This window comes from Lutjanus erythropterus, chromosome 24 (assembly GCF_056507025.1).
Source record: "Lutjanus erythropterus isolate fLutEry1 chromosome 24, fLutEry1.hap2, whole genome shotgun sequence".
Taxonomy (NCBI): domain Eukaryota; kingdom Metazoa; phylum Chordata; class Actinopteri; order Lutjaniformes; family Lutjanidae; genus Lutjanus; species Lutjanus erythropterus.
Window position 1 is genome coordinate 17139190 of NC_139340.1, and position 21088 is coordinate 17160277.

The 21088-nt window shown below is 40.2% G+C and overlaps 1 protein-coding gene across 2 annotated transcripts in view; it reads right to left on the reverse strand.

Annotated features, from left to right (window-relative positions):
- The window catches only part of LOC146304914 (fibroblast growth factor 14-like), a 68376-nt gene that overhangs the window by 10722 nt on the left and 36566 nt on the right, over positions 1–21088 (reverse strand). For both annotated transcript variants that reach the window (XM_084713540.1, XM_084713541.1), the window contains exons 2-3: positions 13692–13802; positions 5668–5771 (exon numbers count right to left, since the gene is read on the reverse strand). In XM_084713540.1, coding sequence (XP_084569666.1) covers positions 5668–5771; positions 13692–13802 — 215 coding nt within the window. The remainder of the gene's footprint in view (positions 1–5667; positions 5772–13691; positions 13803–21088) is intronic.

Consider the following 21088-nt stretch of genomic DNA (forward strand, 5'->3'; position numbering starts at 1 on the left):
TCCACTGTTTGACCTCGACCGAGGCATAGTGTCGGTTTTTCTCTCCACACGAGGGTGTTAATTATTATAGAATAAATTCACCTTATTTTATTTGGATTTGGGTTTATACTGGAGCAGATTTGCCCGCGGGCTATATGCCGTCCCCTTACTTTGAGGTGTTTCTGTGACCTCGGGAGACCTGGACAAAAAAAAAGGAGGGGGGAGCAGAAGAAAGAGGAGAAAAAAAGGGATCAACAAGCGGATGAAAAAGATGGATGGAGGCTGGACTTGAATTGATGGTGTTCGGGCTCCCAGGACCTCTCCAGCAGACAGACTGGGGCTCTAACAGTCTGACTCACAGGAGCTGGCATGGAGGAATACATTTCCATTTCTAATCTTGGCTGCTGGACAGTCAGCACTATTCAGATCTCAAAAACAAGCAGATTTTAGGGGGGCACTGCTGTACGTGAGCCTCAGTCATGATCTGGATCTCATATCATGACCACACGGGCACTTAACTCATTATATCCTGAAGAAAATGCATCAAATGTTCATTATATTTGTCTCTTTTAAGAATTATGTTATAGTACTTATGATATATTACTTTTTAAATCACTTTGACAGGAAAGCCTTTTCAAAATAAGGTTTATCGATGCTCTTTTATCCCTAATGTCGTCTTTCTCACCCTGTTCATACAGCAGCAGATAATAATAATAGTAGGAGTAGCAGTAATAGTGCTATGTTACAGGAAACGTGTGATAATTTTACCAAAAAAGTCCATTTCCTCTTTCACCTCCGAGCTGACAACACCCCGATACACCCACACACATACACAACATACCACCAACGCGTGTATTTTGCACAGGAACACACACTCACTCCGAGCCTCATTCACACATAAACACACACACACACACACACACACACACACACACACACACACACACAGTCCCAAACTCATCAGCACTTTTTTTTTTCTCCACTTTCCCCAGCATGCTCCATAATTATCACATAGCAGCTCATTGCACACTGTGCCATCTGTTAGTTGCACGCGCGCACGCCCCGAAACCCACACAAACGCACACGCGCACACACCACACGTACACGCACAACCACACACTGCCAGATGCTTGAGATCTGGGATTAATAAGATAGACCTACCATGTATAACTAAGTTTGCAGCATATCATTAACAATTTGCAATAAGAGGATAAAGACTCTCACTGAGGGCAGAGACGCATAAATTTAAGAACGAGCTACGGCTCAACTAGCGCTGCTGCAAAGAGAATGCACTACTCAAAGAAATGTCTAAAATAGGAAAGATAAAACTGGGATCACAATCGCAGAATTATCTTGACAGCACTATGACAAAAATATGATAAAGGCATGAAAAATACTAACATTACTGTGTTTTATCCGAACAAAAGCCGCGTTTCCACCACAGGGACTTTCCCCGGGGAAAAGGAAATCTTTAGAGGAACTCCAGATTTAGACGAGGGTCTAAATTTAGTTCTGGGGACATTATTCTACCCACTAAAAGTCCTTGATCAGGGGTGCAGGAATTTTGAGGGTGCAGCACTGAACATTTCTGATCGGTCGAGTGCTTGCAGCTTTTTACTTCCAGGCCTTATTGAGCATTCATGCCGAGGATGAAATCCAGCGGGAACCACATGCAAAAATTAAGTATAAAAAACTGTTTCTTTTTCATGTCAGCTGACTAATTTGCCTAATCTTTGCGAGTTTTTAGACTGTGGTAGAAACACAGATAACAATGAGTTGAAGGAACATTTTAGTTCCTTGAAAAGTAGTTCCTGTGATGAAAACTTCAGGGTACTTTGTGTTGAAATGTGGCTTTTGTCCTCAAAACAAATGTTTCAATCAGTGTTTCCCAAAGCCCAGAATGTTTTGTTTTGTTCACAACCCAAGGATGTTCAGTTTATTGTCCTGAAGGAGCACAGAAACCAGAAAATGTTGACATTTAAGAAGCTGAAATCAGAGAATTTTTACTTTTTTTCATCAATTAATTCACCTGCCAAACAGTTGGTTGTTTGAGCTTTGCAGCTTTGCTATTTTATATTATTCTTTGGGTTTTTGATTAATTTGAAGGTGCCACTCTGAGGATTGGAAAACTGTGACGTGCATTCTTCTAGTCTTTTATGGCATTTTTGAGACCAAATGATTGAGAGGCTGTGTCCACCAAAACATTTTTCCCAGCTGAAAATACCCAGCTTAGGTTGCTATGATACCGGAAATAGTTAGTGGATAGTTTGTGTTGTCAACAAATACTGAATGTAAAAAATGTCGGCTCGAGGTGGAGAACGTCCTCTGGCCCTGTCTCTGGATGAATGAGAGGCTGACGCACGGAGGAGGACGAGAGGACAAACCCATCGGTCCGTGTGGGTTCAAGAGACTTTGTGGGCGAGGAAACATCTCGGTGAGTAACGCTGTACTGAACCTGGTTCAAGTAGTACTTTTGGATGAGCAAGACTGGGCTGCACAATTAATCACAATATTACCAAAATCACAATATGGCCAAGTACAATATCCAAACTGCAGAAATAGAAGAGAAATTGCTATTTTTTTGAAAAAGGTGTGAGAAAATGTGTGAGAAAACAGCTTTATAGAGAAGTTCTGCACGAAAAACTTGTTCTCAAATTACATCTTTATGATTTTGATATTTTTTTTCTCAGTAAAAATGAAAATTGTAATGCAGAAATGGATATACTATATATATTGAAATTGCAAATGCAGTAAAAATAATTACAATATGACTTTTTTATGGTATTGTTCAGTCCTAGTCCCACCCCTCCTCCACTGTGATTGGACAAATGAGTAAAAAGAGCTGAACATTTTTCAACGTTGGCCACAGAACAGACACTCAGCTCCAGTCAACACGAACATGATGAGGCATACAAACATAACTGCTGTTCATAGTATCCTCAAGGATAATGCTGTTTTCATTAAAACATTTTCAAGAGCATGTATTTTTGTCTCAGCCTCTCATGTAAACAAAAAAGGGTAACCATGGAGATGACAGCGCACGCTGACGTCAAACTAAAGAGGCAACCTAAAAACGCCAGTTTCCCTGTTTTTAAATATCTTCACTTTTGCAGACGTTTACAAAAAGCTCAGTTTCTGTGCCCTAAAACGCTGTTTGTGTGCAGATAGAAAAAGCTACCCTTTTTAAAAATACACATCTAAGTGTGGACACGGCCTCGGTGCCTTGTCATGTTTCTGGTGTTTGTAGCAGCGTAAATACACGATGCTCCCGTTGCAAACTTTGCAGGGCACGGCCTCCAACTGACAGGAATCATCAGTTGATAATTAGAATAATTGTTAGCTGCATTCCTAATATATCCTCAACTATTTAACATCTCACACTGCGTCATGTTTCGGTAAGATTCACCTTGTTAATATTCTCTTGGGGGATGAAAAATGTGAACCATGATATCTGAAAATAAATTCAGAAGTGCCAGTGCAACAAATTTATCCTGTTTTTTTTTTTTTTAATGCAAAACATAGACTGTGAAGTCATGCGAGTCGCTCTGGCACTGAATTCTATTTTTCTGATTTATCATAACACTTGGACTGTGCTCATCCTTGAGACACAGAAAAAAAAAGACAGAATCCACCTCCAAATTTTTTAACATGCAACTGAATTACGTATTTGTCCCATGCATGCTGTGTTCAGTATTTGGTACATCTTAGATCCTCTTAATAATAGTTGCTTATACCAGAAATATGATGAGTTTGTTACCTTAGTTCATTTGGACAGGACAAGATAATTCATACCTACTGCAAGAAAAAACAGTAAAATATACTTAGCTACAAGTAGACATATTGACATCTGCAACACGACGGGCAGCCTGGATTATCTCGTACATGTTACAACAAAGACTACTGACAAGGGCACCATGTTTAGTTGAAGCTGCAGGAGCAAGAATCTGATTGGTATCGACTTCCCCGACACCTCCACAATAACTAACCCAGCTGCTTGAAAAGATGATCCAAACTGTGTCCGATAAACAAGCTCCCAATTACACCAACACATGAAGGTAAAGCGCTCAGTCCGGGATAAAACAAACCGGAGCTGTTGAGAGCAACCTCGTAATGTTTAATGAGCATCTCTTCAGGCTCGGTGGCACCGTCCTCGCCGCACAACTGCGACACACTCCACCTGCCGGGACCTCTGCAGCAGCCAATTAAACATCAAGCAGCGCTGACATCATGATAAAGTAGACCTGCTGTATGTAATTTATATATTCGTTATCATGTAGCCGCCTGCACATCAGTCACAGAGCTGGAGTGTGATCAAACATCCTCACTTTCCCTCTACGCAGCTTTAGAGGGGATTTCTACTGTGTGTGTGTGTGTGTGTGTGTGTGTGTGTGTGTGTGTGTGTGTAGGGGGGGACTCCCCCTCTTCAATTATTTACAGGAAGCCCTCATGCATCTGTGACTTTCAGCGACAGGCTGAGAAAGCCCAGCAGAGCAGCACAGATCTCCTTTCTTTCTCCTCCCGATTACTCCTTTCTCTTCCTCTCATCCCTTTGTCTACAGCATTTTTTCCTCCTTCTCCATCTTTTTTCTGTTCACACAGCCTTCCTCTTCTTTCTTCTCACAATGATCTTTTACTCTTCCTCTGTCTGCCATCCTCTCCTTCCATCTTCTTCCTCCTCCGGCTTCTTTTCGTCGGTGTCTACGACCATATTTGTCCTTCCTCTCCATCCTTGCTTCTTCTGTCTCTGCCTTTTCTTCCTTCTTCTCCATCTTTTTCTTTTCTGTCTGAAACCCTTCTCCTCCTTCCAATCCATCTGTTCATTCTGTCTGCAACCTTTTCCTCCTTTCTCTCCATCCTTTCTTCTCCTGTCTACAGCCACTCTGTCTTTTCCTCTTCTGTTTACAACCTTTTCCTCCTGCCTCTCCATCTTTCTGTCTTCTGTCTTCAACCCTTTTCCTCTTTCCTCCTCTCTTTGTCCTTGTCCTATTTCTTCCTCGCCTCCTCTCTTTTACCTCCCACCCAAACCTTTTCTTCTCCCCGCTCCTTCTTTTTTTCATGATTTGTCCTGACCTCACCTTTATTCCCCTCACCTCTCCCTTTCATTTCCCTCCTTTCATCTCCCCGCCTCCTGTCTTCTCCCTTCCCATTTCTATTCCCCCCCTCCCTCTCCCTATCACCTCCTTTCCCCTCTTCTCCTCCCATCCCCTCATTTCCCCTCCCCTCTGCCTCCTGTCATCTCCACCCAAAAGCAAAAAAGAAAGAGAAATGAAGGGAGGGAAAGAGGGATGATGTCAGGGAGAAGAGACGTCAGAGGAAGAGTGCGAACTCTCCCTCTGAAGAGTCAGCATGCAAATAATTCATATTCCACTCAAGCAGATCTCCTCGCAGCCGACTGACTGCTCCTCCTCTACCTCCTTCTTCCCCTCCACTTATTCTTCACCTCCTCTTTCTTCCCTCTCTACAACCACTGTTCTGTTTGCCTTTCCAAAGGCAATGATTCGACTAAATCTGTTTTTCTTGTTTAATTTTTCAATTTTAATTTGCAATTTTTAAAACAATCCATGATCTATGACAGACACATGTAAAAAAAACAAAACTTAAACACCGTCCTCCTTCTTCTTGCTATTTCTGTAGTCTCGTGTGTGTGTGTGTGTGTGTGTGTGTGTGTGTGTGTGTGTGCATGCTCACCGATGAGTAGAGGTGACCCTCTCCGTTCATGGCGATGTAGAGGCCAGTCTTGACTGATTGGATGGCCACGACTCTCAGACCCACAGGAATTAAGTTAAACAGAGCTGAGGACAAAAACAGACAAACTTAGTGTGTGTGTGTGTGTCTGTGTGTGTCTCCTGTGCATGTGAGCTTGTTTCTCCTCTGAAATGCCAGTTGGTACAGTTAGTTGGTCAGGTGAAGACGCAGGGCTTTTAAACTCAAGAGTTTTGCAAAACATTGCCTGATATTCTGTGAAATAACAAAAGAAAATCACTATTTTTCAGAAAGGGTGAGACTGTAATCTGTCCACAGTATTTTAGTTTTATTAGTTGTCACACTGCCATCCATTTCGTCACAGTAATTAAGCTTTAATATAAATGTATTTTTGAGTTATTTAATAATAGTGCCGTGGCCACCTCACAGTGAGTTTGCATGTTCTCTTTGTGTCTCTGTTCGTTTCCTCCGGCTTCCTCCCACAGTCCAGAGACATGCAGGTGAACAGGTTAATTGGCAGCTATCAAAACTGCCGCAGGTGTGAATGTGAGCGAGAGCGCTTGTCTCTGTGTGTCAGCTCTGTGATGAACTGGTGACCTGTCTGACGTGTACCCCGCCTCTCGACCGATGTCAGCTGGGATTGGCTCCAGCCCACGATGCAACCTTCCAAAATAAAAATGGTTCTAGATAATGGATGGATGTTTTATTTTAGTTGAGTCATGCAGAAATTGACTGCCTTTCTTTATCAAATTATAATGCATTCATCTGAATCAGGACTTTACAGTAAAAATGTTACCAAAGTCAACTAAAACACAAAATCAGACAAAATAAAATGCAGACATTGACCTCACTTCTTTGGCAGCACTAAGCCCAAGACGCAGTAAGGGTGCTGCTGCAAAACAGAGCTAAGGGAGAACTTGTTTTGTTGGGACATTTGCGCGTCAGGAGATGAGCTCTGGCGCTGAAATGACTACATCACTGCAAAAGAAAAGGTAACAGCTGTTAGCTTGATTACGCTCGTACCATTAGCGTCACCAGGTGCTAATTTGCCGTTTGTAGGTTGCAGCTCAGAGGTCGTTCTTGTTTCCTGAGGACTTTGAAGACGTACATAGCGGACGCCACGATGCTGCTCGAAACAAACAACCAGTGTCAGACTTATACCTGCAGTGTGCATCCAGTGAGTCAGACAAGGAACAGATTAATGTGTAAACAGACTAATAATGGCAGAATCATCTGTTTTATCTTTTAACACAATATGCAGATAAGTGTTAAAGTGAGAACTCGTCTCTTAGCCTCAAACTGAGCTTGCACATGTTATGAAAAAATAAAAATGGCCATAAAGTGCACAACATAGTGACAAACATAATAAACATTAATTTCAGGTATGTATTTATGTTTGGTTTAACTCCCTATTAAAAAAGAGGTAATGCATTATTTTCTGTTGTGCATCTGTGTTTTATCTGAAACATGTTGGAAATTCAAAATCATCTTTATATGCAAACTCATCAATTATCAAGGTGATAAAACAACGTTTAGCCTGTTATTGAGGTGTTAAAGAGGGTCTGGGGTCTCTTAGAGTTAATGTAAAATTATCATTTGGTGTGATGTGCATTATGGGAACCATCTTCCATTGCACCTGAGACCATAACATCACTTCAGCAAGATATTTTTTCACGTCAGAGCATTTCCTCTTTATTTCTGTGCAGCTCTGCGGTGACACAGTGTTTACAGGTGGAATACACGACGTTCATCAGGCTGAAACTAATTTAAGTTTGTGCACTTCAGAGGGTTTTATGAACCTGACTTGCACAAGTAAAACAAGGGGGGACAAGAATACAAAAATGTTTCTGCATGCTGCCTGTTGTATATTAAGTATATTTTTCTGCCTTTTCTTGTCTATGTTTTCAAAGGCACAGTCGTGCTCTCAGCTCCATCGGGTCAGTGTTATTTGAAGTACAGCGTCAGTGATCGGAAAGGAACAGACAGCTGATCGCACCCTGATAGCCTTGGGCAGGTACTTTAAAAGACAATGTTCGTGTCACCGGTGTTTTTGTTCACTTCCTGCAACCCTGACCGTCTTACATCTTTTAAGAGTTTCTCCAGTTTTCAGAGTTATATTATTAGTATTTTGAGGGCATAATTATAAAAAGTCAAGCTTCAAAAGCAATTGATTAAAAGGAAATCATGTAACGAATGTTGCAGTTGTTTACAGCAGTTTTTATCTCTTTAAAAATGTTTTTTATCTTCATGAAGAAAAATAAGCTTTTCAGTGGCAGTGATGCATTATTTTTAACTGAAGTGGACACCACAAAAGATATATAATATTATATATTACATTAACAAAACTCTAATATCACCCTAAAGCTGCCGTTTCAGATGAACAATCAAATAAATCACAGCTTTCAAGACTCACGTTACATAATGATGAAGGAGCTGCAACAAAAGAGCAATTAACATTTTGCTCTAAACCATTAAAATGACAACGATGAAGCTTGAAAATGATTATTACTGTTACTATATTTCCACTGTGAGATATTCCTGTACCTCCCTAATGTGGAAATCGGACAAATATTGTGTCGATAATTGGCCATCATTAGTTGTGACCTTTCAAGGTTGTTGAAATTCTTCCCTCTGAGATCAGCTGAAACAACAAATCTTTAACCTGTACGCCTTTTATGATCACTGAGTTATTGATCAGCCCGCTGACAGCACAGACAGTCGAGATGTTGGGACAGACGTCAAACCCACTTTCTGTACGTTCAGTATGTTGGTGAAACTTTTAGAAAAATCTGATCAAATGTTTCAGTGAAAATCTCTTCCAAAAAATGCTCAAAGTAGCTGAAACATGCAACAAGGTCAAACTAAATCTGAGGATCAACCTGTGGGCTCGACCTTCTTTAAGGTTACCAGACTATTTTCACTGTTTGATCTTCTCCTCACCTCTATCTGAACATTTCTTGTTAGGGGAAAAAAACTTTAAAGTGAATTCTGTGGATCTTGAGATGTATTTAATCTATTTTTTGTTATTAATGCCAGACACAGCAGATTAAAACATCGCCATAATTTGAGATTTTGCACTAATTTGCTTCCGTAACATGTCTTCTTTCAGACCTGTGAAAAGAAAAAGTCTAACATACATTTAGGTGTTGATAGGTGTGTAAGATATAGGATATAAGGCATAGGATATAAAATCCATGCTAATAGGATACTAAAGATTATGTTAGATGTCTGTAAATACTTATTTCCAATAAAAATATCTGGATTTTTTGTTTCTTCTCATACTCCATAAACCAGGAATCTCATCCTCAGCAGCAGTTTTACTGACTTCTAAAACATTTTATTCCTAAAAACATGATGACAAATTATATGTATTTTTTATGGCTGCTTTACGGCAGTAATTTCTGATTTATGGAATTTAAAGATCTTTGACTCTTTGACAAAATGAAACAATGAAACATGGCTTTATTCAGTGTTCAGATTTCTGGTCTGGAAATTAATGCAAATCGGTGCATATTGAATTAGACGATGCCTAATTTGCATATTATACAAACAATTTCAGAAAACTTGTAATACATTAAAAAATGTCTTAATGTAGGTCATCAGCTGGGGACGTTTTGTGGTGACATCTGCCTATTAGACATTTTAGTATCATGCCTTAATGCTTTTTTGTATAAGAATAAATGTATAGCACAAACCGTAGCATTAATAATCTAAACTAGTTTGCAATGCCAGTCCATATTCAGGCCTTTAAAATCCACAAAACTAAGCAATAAAACACAGACGACTGCTTGTCCCATTTTAGGGATGTTTTCATCAATTATTGATGTTGTAATTGTCTCAGTTGTGTCTGGCTTGACTTGTTTTTCGGTCGCTTGATGCAGCCAGTGACTCGAGTATAAAGATGCTTTTTTTTCTTTATTGTTTCATGTGTGATTTTGATGCCTGGCAAAGGCCGAAATGTTGCGTTTTCAGTAAACTTAGTGCTGACAAAGTGAAGGAATCAGCTGCTCAGGTTTTGAAATATCCTGCCTCCACCTCTACATGATGAACAGAATTTTGCCTGTGCTGCTCACTGAGAATTGTTTTTATTTTGAATATTTCTCCAGCTTAATACTTTTGTCCAATCATGCCCACATTATCTTACACAACTAATCCAGCCATGTGTCTAAGATATGGTCGTCTGAACACACTCGACTCTTAATTAATCCTTTAAAGCTGAGTTCCTGCACGTTGTTGCCCTCTCCGGTGAGGACAGATAAACTGAAATGATGACTGAACTAAAGCAAAGACGGCAAAGAAGAAGCACCAGCTAGAAAAGTGTGCTTATTCTATTTTGAGCAGACTTTATTGACACTGTCGCCCAGGCCAGGGACAGCCTGACAGGCTGATCAACATTTCACAACAGCAGAGGATTCTCCAAAGACACTCGGTGCCAATTTCTTATTTTATGTGGAACACTGTAGAAACTGTACAGAGTTTAGTAGAATTAACTTCTCTTTTCTCTTTAACTTCACATAAATATGCACGTTTTTTTGGTAACACTTTGTTTAAAGGAGTGTGCATAAGACTGTCATTGTGTCATTTGTAATGTATAGCTGCCATCGTTTGATTATGTATTTGTCATGACAACGTGACATAATCAAACTTAAAGAAACTGTTTAGTTTTATGTTTTAACATGATATTATACTGTCATATGTGGTTGGATTTGACACTGGTTGTCATAAGATTTGGTCATAAAGATGTCATTAAATGTTATAATATCAACTGAATTAATATCAACTTAATATATTTATCTTAAGCACAACTGAACTAAATTATTATCGAGTTTGTTTATCACAAGTTTGTTTTGAATCTTTAAAAAATTACCTCAACTTGTCTTTTCAAATTGTCTTGTCTTTTAAAAATTTAAGAATGACATATACACATAGATATTATTAAGTGATCGATACGTTTTGAAATCATAACAATGACCTGTAATGAAGGCCGTGACAGTGGACGTTATATTTGGATCCAGCAGCCCGTCTGGTTTTCTTTCTAATCAAGCGCTGATTACACCTGGGATATCATTGCCCTCATTAATCAAGGTTGCATAGAAATGGTTGTTAAATCCCTCAAACAACCAACATTTACAGTGTTCAGAGTCGAGCGGAGGAATTTATCAAATGTGTGAAAGTACACCTGCAAGTAATCATCCTGGGTAAATATCACACTTTCTAAACCGCCATCACGCTCAGCCTTCATTAACATGAAGATATGCACCCAGCTGATTAGAGATGGTAACAGTCCTCACTTTAAATGCTGCAGGAGGAAATGTCACTGATGTCTCCCTCTCTGCTGAACATGGCTCCGCCAGAGAAAAAAAAAAAAAAAGAAGAAGAAGAAAAACTGACAAACAAATAGAAAATGAGGCTTGGCAACAAGTGGGAGCTGCAGTAAATTCTGTTTGATCTACACGCCGAGCTGTGGCAGAAATTGAAAAAATGGCGATGTGGAGACATTTGCCAAAGATTGATGTGAAGACGTTTGCCAGAAAAATAAAAAATGATAGTAAACAAGTGGGACACTGCTGCAACACGAGCAACCGGCTCAGCCAACGTGGACAGGACAGTTTGAACCAGTGTAGTGATTACTGATTAGCATTTGATTTTCTCTCAGCCGAGCAGATCAGATTATAGAAAAAGCAACATTGATCAATAAGCCGTCCATCTGCAGCTCCTCCCCGAGGGCAACGCCGGGTCCAATAAACCGGGCCTTAAAAACACAAAATCCTCTGAGTGGGCACTTGTCACTTTCAGTCGAACAGTTGGTGTGTTCTCTGAAAACACACTGCCGGCACGACGTGAAATGTCCCAAATGGAGCCACTATGAAAACACTATTACTGTCTCATTGGTGTCTAATTGCAAACACTTTGAATCTCAATCAATACCAACATTAAAAAAGTCTGTGAGATCAAACTACTTTAAGCTTTTAACTATTCATATAATAACTAGGAGTCATCAGATCTTCCCAGCTGGTTTCTCCTTTTCACAGCAAGGAAAAAAAAAAAAAGTCTCTTGACCTTCATCAAATCAAATGAGGACAAGAGACAGATCGTCTCTAAATTACTGTTTGGCCTTGACAGAGACTGTCGTGGCTTCTCCTTTGCTGTGATGAAATTTGGGTTTTGAGGTGCCGCTCTCCTCGGTCTCAGTGTTGTTTTGAGTCTTTCCTCTCTTTTTCAGACACCTGTTGCTTTACACTCACGCACTGCCGAGAAAATCATAACGTAAGTCTTAACAATGATTGCACGCGCCGTTCACTCATGCTTTCAGTCGATATGTTTTGATAAATTAAGTCGCAGCTCTGACTCAAACCACATATTAACTATTATTTTCCTCTTATCCCTATTATCCTGATTGAGGTGGTCACATGAAGCATTTTTATTCACATTATTCCAGTTATTAGTAAAATGTTAAACGCAGCTTGTGATCATGTCTGAAGTTTGGAATCACGCCGATCTTGGAATTGGCTTTACATGCAGTGTTTGTCAGAAACCTTGGCCTTACACTTCCAATTCTTGACTATTCTGATGTTGTCTATCAAACCGCATTAAAATCAGACCTTGTTCCACTTAACGCAGCATATAATAGACTCTGCAGATTTGTCCTTGTCCCACTCATTACCGTACAGTGTATCAAGCACTTGAGCAGTGGTCTCTAAATGTTCAAGTTATAGACTCTTTAAATGTGTTTGTTTCAATTATCTGCCTTATTTACAAGTGTCTTGCACCTTTTATTTCAAGGCCCTGGACCTATTTTCCAAGGCCCTGTTGCAAAGAAACCAATCGGCAGAAGGGCTTTTATGTGTAAAGCCTCAAGATCAGAATCATTTACCTGCTGATCCATTTCATCACTTGGCATGTTTAGGGATTTTTACCTCTCTGCTATTTCAGTATTCTAAGTCATTTTGGTTATTTTGTCACTCCTCTGGTGTTATGTGGTTACTGTGACATATGTTGGAGCCTCCTCGAAAATGACATCTCAGACTATTTGTCCTAACACATAAATTTAAACACGGAAAGTCACAATCCTGATTAAAACAATCATCGGTGAATGAATGCTTAATCCTAGTATGCAGTCAGCAGGACTCCCATGTCTCAGAAATGACATTTATACATTACTAATTTGTTTTGCCACAATATATTTTGAGGGAAGAGTAATTGCTGTTTTGTGTTCAGTGGTGATGTTTCTTCGAGAATAGGGAGTGCTGCGTTTTTGTCAAGTCATGGGGAGGCGGTCTGGCTGAGTGGAGGGCATGCAAAGTGCAGGACGAGGATTCACATCCCAGAGTCCCGTGTGTGTTTGTGTTTGGGCAACAGAGGCACTTTGGTAACAGTCAGGAAAACCTTGTGGTTCCGGTTGGATGATAACAAACCGAGACATCACACGCTGGTTTGTCGGCTACTATTTTGAAGCCTCAAGTCTGACATTTTGGCCAGAAGTGAGCGTATTCAGACAAGAGGGTGGAGATGCAGAGGTCGGCTGCTTTATTGTATATTTTACTCTAAACAGGACCATAATTTACAAAAAGAACATCATGCTGTATTATTTTGCATGACATAAAACTTTATTTTTAGGTTTATAGGTATGTTTCAGTCCTTGCATATAGATAAATGTTCACCCAAGAATCTCGATGGATGAACAGCACTACAGACCAGGGGAAAAATATGTATTTTTAATTTGGGGGGGAACTGTCCCTTTAAACAAACTGTAAGCTCTTACAGTCCATCTCGTTGCCTTTTATACTCTTTTGTAGTCATGGTTACAGACTCTCTCTCTCTGCACTTGTATCTGAGTGCAATTCATTTGCCAAAAAAGAGACAAAACACACAATGAACATAGTTAAAGATGAATTTGACTGGTAGCTTTTGTTTGGACTTTCTACAGATATTTCAATAATATCTTTATCATGAATTCCTCTGGCAACAATAAGCGCGTAACCGTGTTGTGATGAGTGTGCAGTACTTACAGGAGTTGGTGCTGTCGTCTTTGGTCCCGTCCAGACTTCCATCCTGGCCCATCTGGAGATAGAAGCCCTGCCTGCAGAACAACCTGGTCACTATGCCCTTCAGCTGTGGTTCTGCACAGACACAGACAAGGACAGAGGGAGAAGAACAGCTGAAAACATCTGGCACATGTTGTACACCGGCCCTTAAAAAAACGAAGGAGCAAATGAAAATAAAACAAGGCAGAAATTGTAATAGGTTTTGTCAGCTTCAACAGAATGATTTATAAATGATTTATCTACAAATCCATCCCCAGAAATCAATTTCGGCACAAGCCCTGGAAGGCAGCACATTGGAGATAGAAAACAGTTTGGCATTAAAGAACAATGTGACCACATGCTGCATCCTGAGGGATTTCCTGTGGAGAGACCAGTCAGGCACATCCAATCCATTACAGGATTCTTGGACTAATCCTTCCCTCATGGTCATTGTTCCACTTGAATAACATTGATAAATTATTCCTGAACCTTTGATGGTCTGGAGCTGCTTCATAATGGCTCTGTATCTCCCATATTCTGTTTACTATTTATCCACTGACTGATGCACTGGTTTGTAGCTACGATTCCCTTTGTCAAAAATTAGAAAATTGCGCGTCTCTCTTCCCTCACCTAAATGAGGTTATCTATGATGTTTTTAATGTTTTCCACGCCCACGCTCAGGGTAGGAGGCTAAGCAATGTCACACGGTTTTTGGACGTACATTACTTGCCTACAGCCGCCATCGTCTGTGTCGTTAGTGTTATCAATGTAACGCGGTTTTAAGCTGGATATTCGACAGTAGGTCAGTCTGGATCTTATGCAGTTCCACTGGGCAGAAACAGTCAAATATCCACCTTAAAACTATGCTACAGGCTCACAGAGGTTGGATGTGGTTGTTTAGACTGAAATCCACTGGAAGGGCATCAGCGAACAGCCTTGGTGTGACCTGAGACCAAAAAAAGTGAGTTTTCTGTTGCATACATTACCATGAAGGCGTTAGCTGGTGCTAATTTGTCAAAAGTGACAGCCATTTAACACCTCACCCAACACAACTGCTGTATGTCTGCTGTGTAGCATCCGCAAAAACACGTTAGTTAGAACAGTAGAGGAATTTAGATGTGAATGAAGCAGGTTGTGGCTGCAGCAGGCTGACAGCATGCAGCAAATATAGAACAGAGATCTATTTTTTGCTGCATGCACACGTATGAAATTGCTTTAAAATGATGTCCTCCATATTATCTGTTGTTTTTTTAATCACACGTGTTTCCTGTATTTGTCTTGGCTGAAAATGAACATGATATGTACTTATTTTGTGGAGGTACTGGTTGAATTTAAAAATATATGACTGTTCATTGTGTAAAGCTTAATTATTGCACCTTTGAGCAACTGCACAGGAATTGTATTGTCAGTCAGTACTGCACTGTTCAAAACATATATAGTGAAAAATGATGGGTTATATAACTACTGACAGAATAAGAGAGTAAGTTCAGGGGCCAGTTTACTGACTGCTCTATATCACAGCAATCTCAAGTGCATAGTTCAAAGTTCAGAGTTTTAATTTATTCAAGGCATGTCCAAAATCACTTGTGTTAACTTAGATACACCTTATCAGCTGCAGACAAGTTAATTAATTAATTCACGGGTGCGTTTTGGCCCTAACATCCAGTAAACCAATCAAAAAGTCAGCTCTCCTCACAGGTCTGTGGAGCAAGTGGTTTCAACTATAGTGCACCGTGCACAAGATACCAGACCAGCAACATCCGTGTTCTGCAAGATAAAATGACTGGAAAAGGAGACAGCAGTGAAAATATTCTAAATACATCTCTTTAGATGGCTAAAATACAAAGCAGAACATTGCTTAGCTTCCTACCCCGGATCTACTGCTGCTTCTCCAAACAAACTTCAAACTGTCCCTTTAAATCGGATGCTGCACGACCCCACTGCATGACATTTGATTTTAATAAATCCACAATGGTGGAACTGCAGATGTTAAATGCTGCAATTAAACAACCAGGGGCCACTGTTTGTTCCTGCGTCTCACCATCAAAATGACTAAAACTACAGCTGGTCAGGGGGAGAGAACGTGACAGAGAGGATGATGGGAAGGAGCCGAGGGACCGACCGACTGAGTCATGAGATAAAGACGGAGACACCTGCATTAGGTGATATGATATTATTCTTCTTCGGCAGGTACAGACAGGCATTGTTCCATTCTGTTGCCCTCTGCAGATAGACAGCACACTTTTTCCACACAAACACACACGCTCTCGTTGGTTGGTGACACTGATTATCTAATCCGGCTCCTCACACACACACACACACTTCCATCTGACCACACCCATTCTCCGTCTATAAATCGAGGACATCGCAGCAGCTACAGCAGGGTGGGAATCCCCTTTGAACATGTGAGTGTGAGACGGAGAGAGAATGTGTAAAGGTATACCCTAATGCACAGGGACAGCAGAAAGCTTAAACTGACCCAGTTTATGAAGAGTGTGTGTATGTGCGAGTGTGTGTGTGTGTGTGAGAGGGAGAGACAGAGGAGCAGGGGTGTTTTCCATCTTTGTGAAGGATCCATCTTGTGCAGCAGGGGAGCAGGAGGGAAGAGGAGCAGTGAAGCTTGCAAGCAGCATTTGAACTGACAAAATTCCCCCACACACTGCTTAACATGTTGTGTGCTGCAGTCAATGATAAATCAAAGTTAGATCAGAGAGACAGATATTAAACACGCAGGCAAGGATCTCCCTCCACCACGAGGAGCGGAGTTACACCCTTACAAGCCAGACGGAGGTGTAAGGCTAACAGAAATCAGAATATGAAAAACTTAAGTGCAAAAATGTACCTTTTTTAACTGTTTTGTATGCAGGCTTTTGCACAAATCGAGGTTTTAATTAACATGTGCAAATCTAATTTGACAACCTCAGAGCAAACAAAGGCAAGGGGTGATTTCTGGCGCACCTCTACAGGAGCCCGGTGGTCTAAGGTTTCCTTTAGGGCTGGGTACCAAACCGACAAAATCTCCAAATTAAAAGCCAAAACTAAAGTTTAACCACATAAAACTAAATATTAGTATTGTAATGTGCAATGTAATTCTCATTTTGCTAACCAGCTCTAGTTTCCTTCCATGTAACTGTTTTGATTTAATCTATTATTGTCTCTGGACGCCTACTCTCTGGGATTTTCTAAACCAAACTGAACACCACTCAGTACTTCAGTACTTCAGTACTTTTTTGATGCTGACCAAACGGACTGATCTCAAAACTGGCATTGAATTTCACATACTGACTGATTTCAATCATAATTTTAAACTGAATTTTAAGCAAATGTGAATATTTTTTTTGTTTCTTCACTCCTTTAGGACAGTAAACTTAATATATTTGGGTTGTGGACAACAAAACATTTGAAGACGTCATCTTGGGATTTGGGAAACACTGATCAGCATTTTTCTGACATTTTATCGAACAACTATTAATCAAGAAAATAATCGACTGATTCATCGACCATGAAAATAATCATTAGTTGCAGTGCGGTCTGTATTTCCATGCATTAAATAAATACGATTCCAACTGACTGCTGTGATATTTCTCGCTGCTTTATGATTCAAAATACCTGCACACACACACACACACACACACACACACACACACACACACACACACACAAACAGCCCACTGCAGACACACTCAAATCAGTCACATTTCAATCTCTCACTCTGCCCTTGTTTGTGTGACGCACGACCACAGGAAGCAGCTGCAAAATGTAATTTATTGTCTCTTATCTTTTCCTACAGCGTGTCGTGTCTTTTTAATTTATAAAAGGTGATGTAAAATGTATTTTTGTATCTTTAAATGTTAGAAAATCAGACCTGGAGGCACAGAAGAGAGCGTTCCTCCCAGCCTGGCTCTGTATTTATACATCCGTCTCTCTGTTTGTTGGCTTAAACCCCGTCTGATATGGATATATTACAGCAGGTGTATTTCAGTGGCAGCAAGTAATATCAGAATACCTTTCCTGGCTGGAGTTGTGACTCAGCTGATGGGACTTTTCGAGGCCATGCAGTTTATTTAAAAAAAAAAGATCTGGAGAAAAACATAAACATTTCTCAAAGATATTGGGGGGAAAAAGTTTTGGCATCAATATCAAAACGTATTAAATCAGCAAAAGTATCATAAAATTTTAAACAATATCCAACTCTACTCACCGAACAAACCAAAAATACATTTGTCCTGCCTGGCCACCATACAGCACACACACCGTCTGCGTGACTGAGTGAGCAACGCAAACAGTCAGAAATGTCAACTTGTGCTGTGACGTCTGTTCTGAGTAACTGATTCATAACACTTGGACTAATTTTAAATCAAACTTCTAGTGCTGCACTTTGATGTCTTACACAGCAGATCATTTTATTCAGTAAGAAGCAACACTTATTATCTATATTATAACTTTAGGTTATAATATGTCTCGATCAAGAAAAATGTTCAAACCTTTGCAGCCATAAAGAGGAGGGCTGAAAAGTACATCAGAATATCGATATATGCCCAAAATACGTGCTTCAGAGATGCCCCGGTCTACAGATCATATTCTAAGATGTAAGGGAACATGTGTGTTTGGTGTTAGGCTAAATTTCTACTGCCACCTTTAAATATTTCTATTCAGTGCTTTATTGTTATTGGAAATAAAATATCTAAATTTGAGGGCTTTTCCAAAAAAATATTGACATATGTGATTCTTTGTAATTAAACTTTACCCGTTGCCACCCCATGAATATTTCTCTAGATCTGCGCCTGTCGATGCATTGAGAGTGCAGTTTAAATCAACAGGTGAATCGAATCGTGATGCAGGGCTTAAAAATAAGGCTTGTCCTGGAAAAGTAAGCCTAGCAAGTGGTAAAAAAAAAGTTAAACTATTGACTATTTTGATAATCGATTAACAATTGAAGTAATTTTTCATGTAAAATGGCAGAAAATGTTGTTTCTTTTGTTTGAAACCCATGTCATTAAACTGAGAAAACGACCAATCCAGAGTCTTATAGAACAAAGCCAAGACATGTTATTATTACATTTATCTATGGTTCATCATGATATAGATTTTTAATCACATTGTCCAGCCCTGATATGAGTAGAATTACAGTGTGAGTTATTGTTGGTGTTTGCATGACTCCCTGCTGTAACGGATGAAAAATCAATCACTCTCCACGGGGGACGGTCCTGCTGCATCTCCTCAGCATCAACTCATCATCTATTTATGTGTCTATTCATCCACCTAACGTCCCGTTATCCGTTTACTGTCGCTCCAACCTGACGTAGTCCAACCGTTGCCACGGTGACATTCCCACAGTCGCCAAGGTGATATTCCCACTCTTCCCAGCATCTCCACATCCTGTCTGTTACTAGGGAAATTCCCATTCTCGCGTTGCCACGGCAACAGCCTCGTGATTCCAGACTGTTCCAGTGGAAGGGTATTCCCCCAACCACACAGACACACACACATACAACACACATACACACACACACACACAGCATAACGTGATGTGATTCAATCAGTCAGCCCGTCAAGCAGCCGCGCTGATTTGACATGTCATATTGTCTGTTAATTCGCCTCAGTCTGAGTCTAAATACACTGTTTAACACCGTATAAAACATCAACACAGGGGTCTCATACAGGCGATGCATTCAAGACCCCTCTCACACACACCATCTCACCACACAACAGCACCCGAGTGAATAATTCACGAGCAGCCACTTGAATGCAACCATTTCATCCTCATTTCCATCAGAGTGATTAGTGATTAGAGGAACACTTAAGGTGCTGAAAAGGACACATTTCTCGTTAAAAAACGTTCAGATCGGGTTCGACTACAGTCGGTGTCCTTCACCTCCAATATGGCAGCAATGACGCAGTTTGTTTGATTATCTATCTACACTAACAAAGTCCTTAACCTCAGTTCGTCCTAATGACGCAATCTGTGCAGGTCTGCATCTTACATCATCGCTGTCTTTGGCTTTAACGCCTTACCGTCTTGGGCTTTTCCAACCTTGACAAGAATACAATTCTGAGGGGAACACCGATGACATCTATCGATTATCCATACCTGCTTATCATCATGCATAGACTGGAAGGCGCGGGAACTCCCTGCACAGAGAGCCAGTCCATCACAGCGATGACAAACAGAGGTGACGTTGTAAACCTCAGAGCTGCACCGCGCTGAACCACATTAATCACTAGCGGTGGCTTTAATGAGACACATATTGGCACTGGTTTTCTGATCTACGAGGCTGATTTTACTAACAAGAGACCTGCAATGATTAGGCTATCAATAGGCAATCTATATTTTGACAATTGATTATTGTTTTGAGTAATTTTTTAAGAAAAGATTTCTTAAATCTGAATATTTTCTGGTTTCTTTACTCCTGAATTAGCTGAATATCTTTGGACAAAACAAAACATTTGAGGACGTCACATTTTGCATTTTCTCCATTTTCTGAACCAAACAACTAATCGATTGATCAGAAAATTGTTGACAGATTGATCCATAATGAACATGACCATCAGTTGCAGCCCTAACTAACAGTGATTCTCCGTCTTTCCATTTTTAAGCCGGGGTCAGGATCATGTGGCGACAGCAGCTGAGATGTCTTTTTATTTAAGCATCTTCCTCCCGCTCCTCCTGGGGGATCTCAAGGTGATCACACCAGCTGGGAGTATATTAAATTTTCTTCCATTTACTGACTTAAATAATAACCTTCTCAGTTTTAGGCTGTTCCACCCGGGTAGGGCTGCGCAATTAAATTTAATGTTATCAAAACCACAAAATGGCCAAGACCAATATCCAAATCACAGAGGAAGGAAAAATGTTTGTTGAGACGCCCTGTCCTACAAATCTTGTTCTCCAGATGTAAGAAAACATGTTTGCTTGGTACAGACCCCAAAAAATGTCACATCATCGTGCTTTTAACATTTTTTTTGAAAACTGTGATGCAAAAAATGATCATTCCCTTTAATTGTGAATGAACTGAATTTGCAATATCTGTCAGAATAATCCTGTTTTACTCTGGGGTCTCCTTACCAGAGGACTGAAAATGTGCAACAGGCTCGTATCGCTGTGAGAGCACCGGGTCCTCCTGCATCGCTAAACCCCTCATCTGAACAGTGAATCATTATTTTGGCATATTCATAATCTCATCATCTCGGTCACTACGCCGGGCTCGTGAGCACTGGTGAGGGCGGGACCCTCTGCTGTGCACACGGTGTCATGTACTGAGTGATGGGCGATAGTTTGAAAATGTATCACAATAAAATGTCTCATTTTAGTTGATATAGATGATTATTAATATTTTTAAATGACTTTATGATGTGATTTAAATCATTTTCAGTGTCTTCTA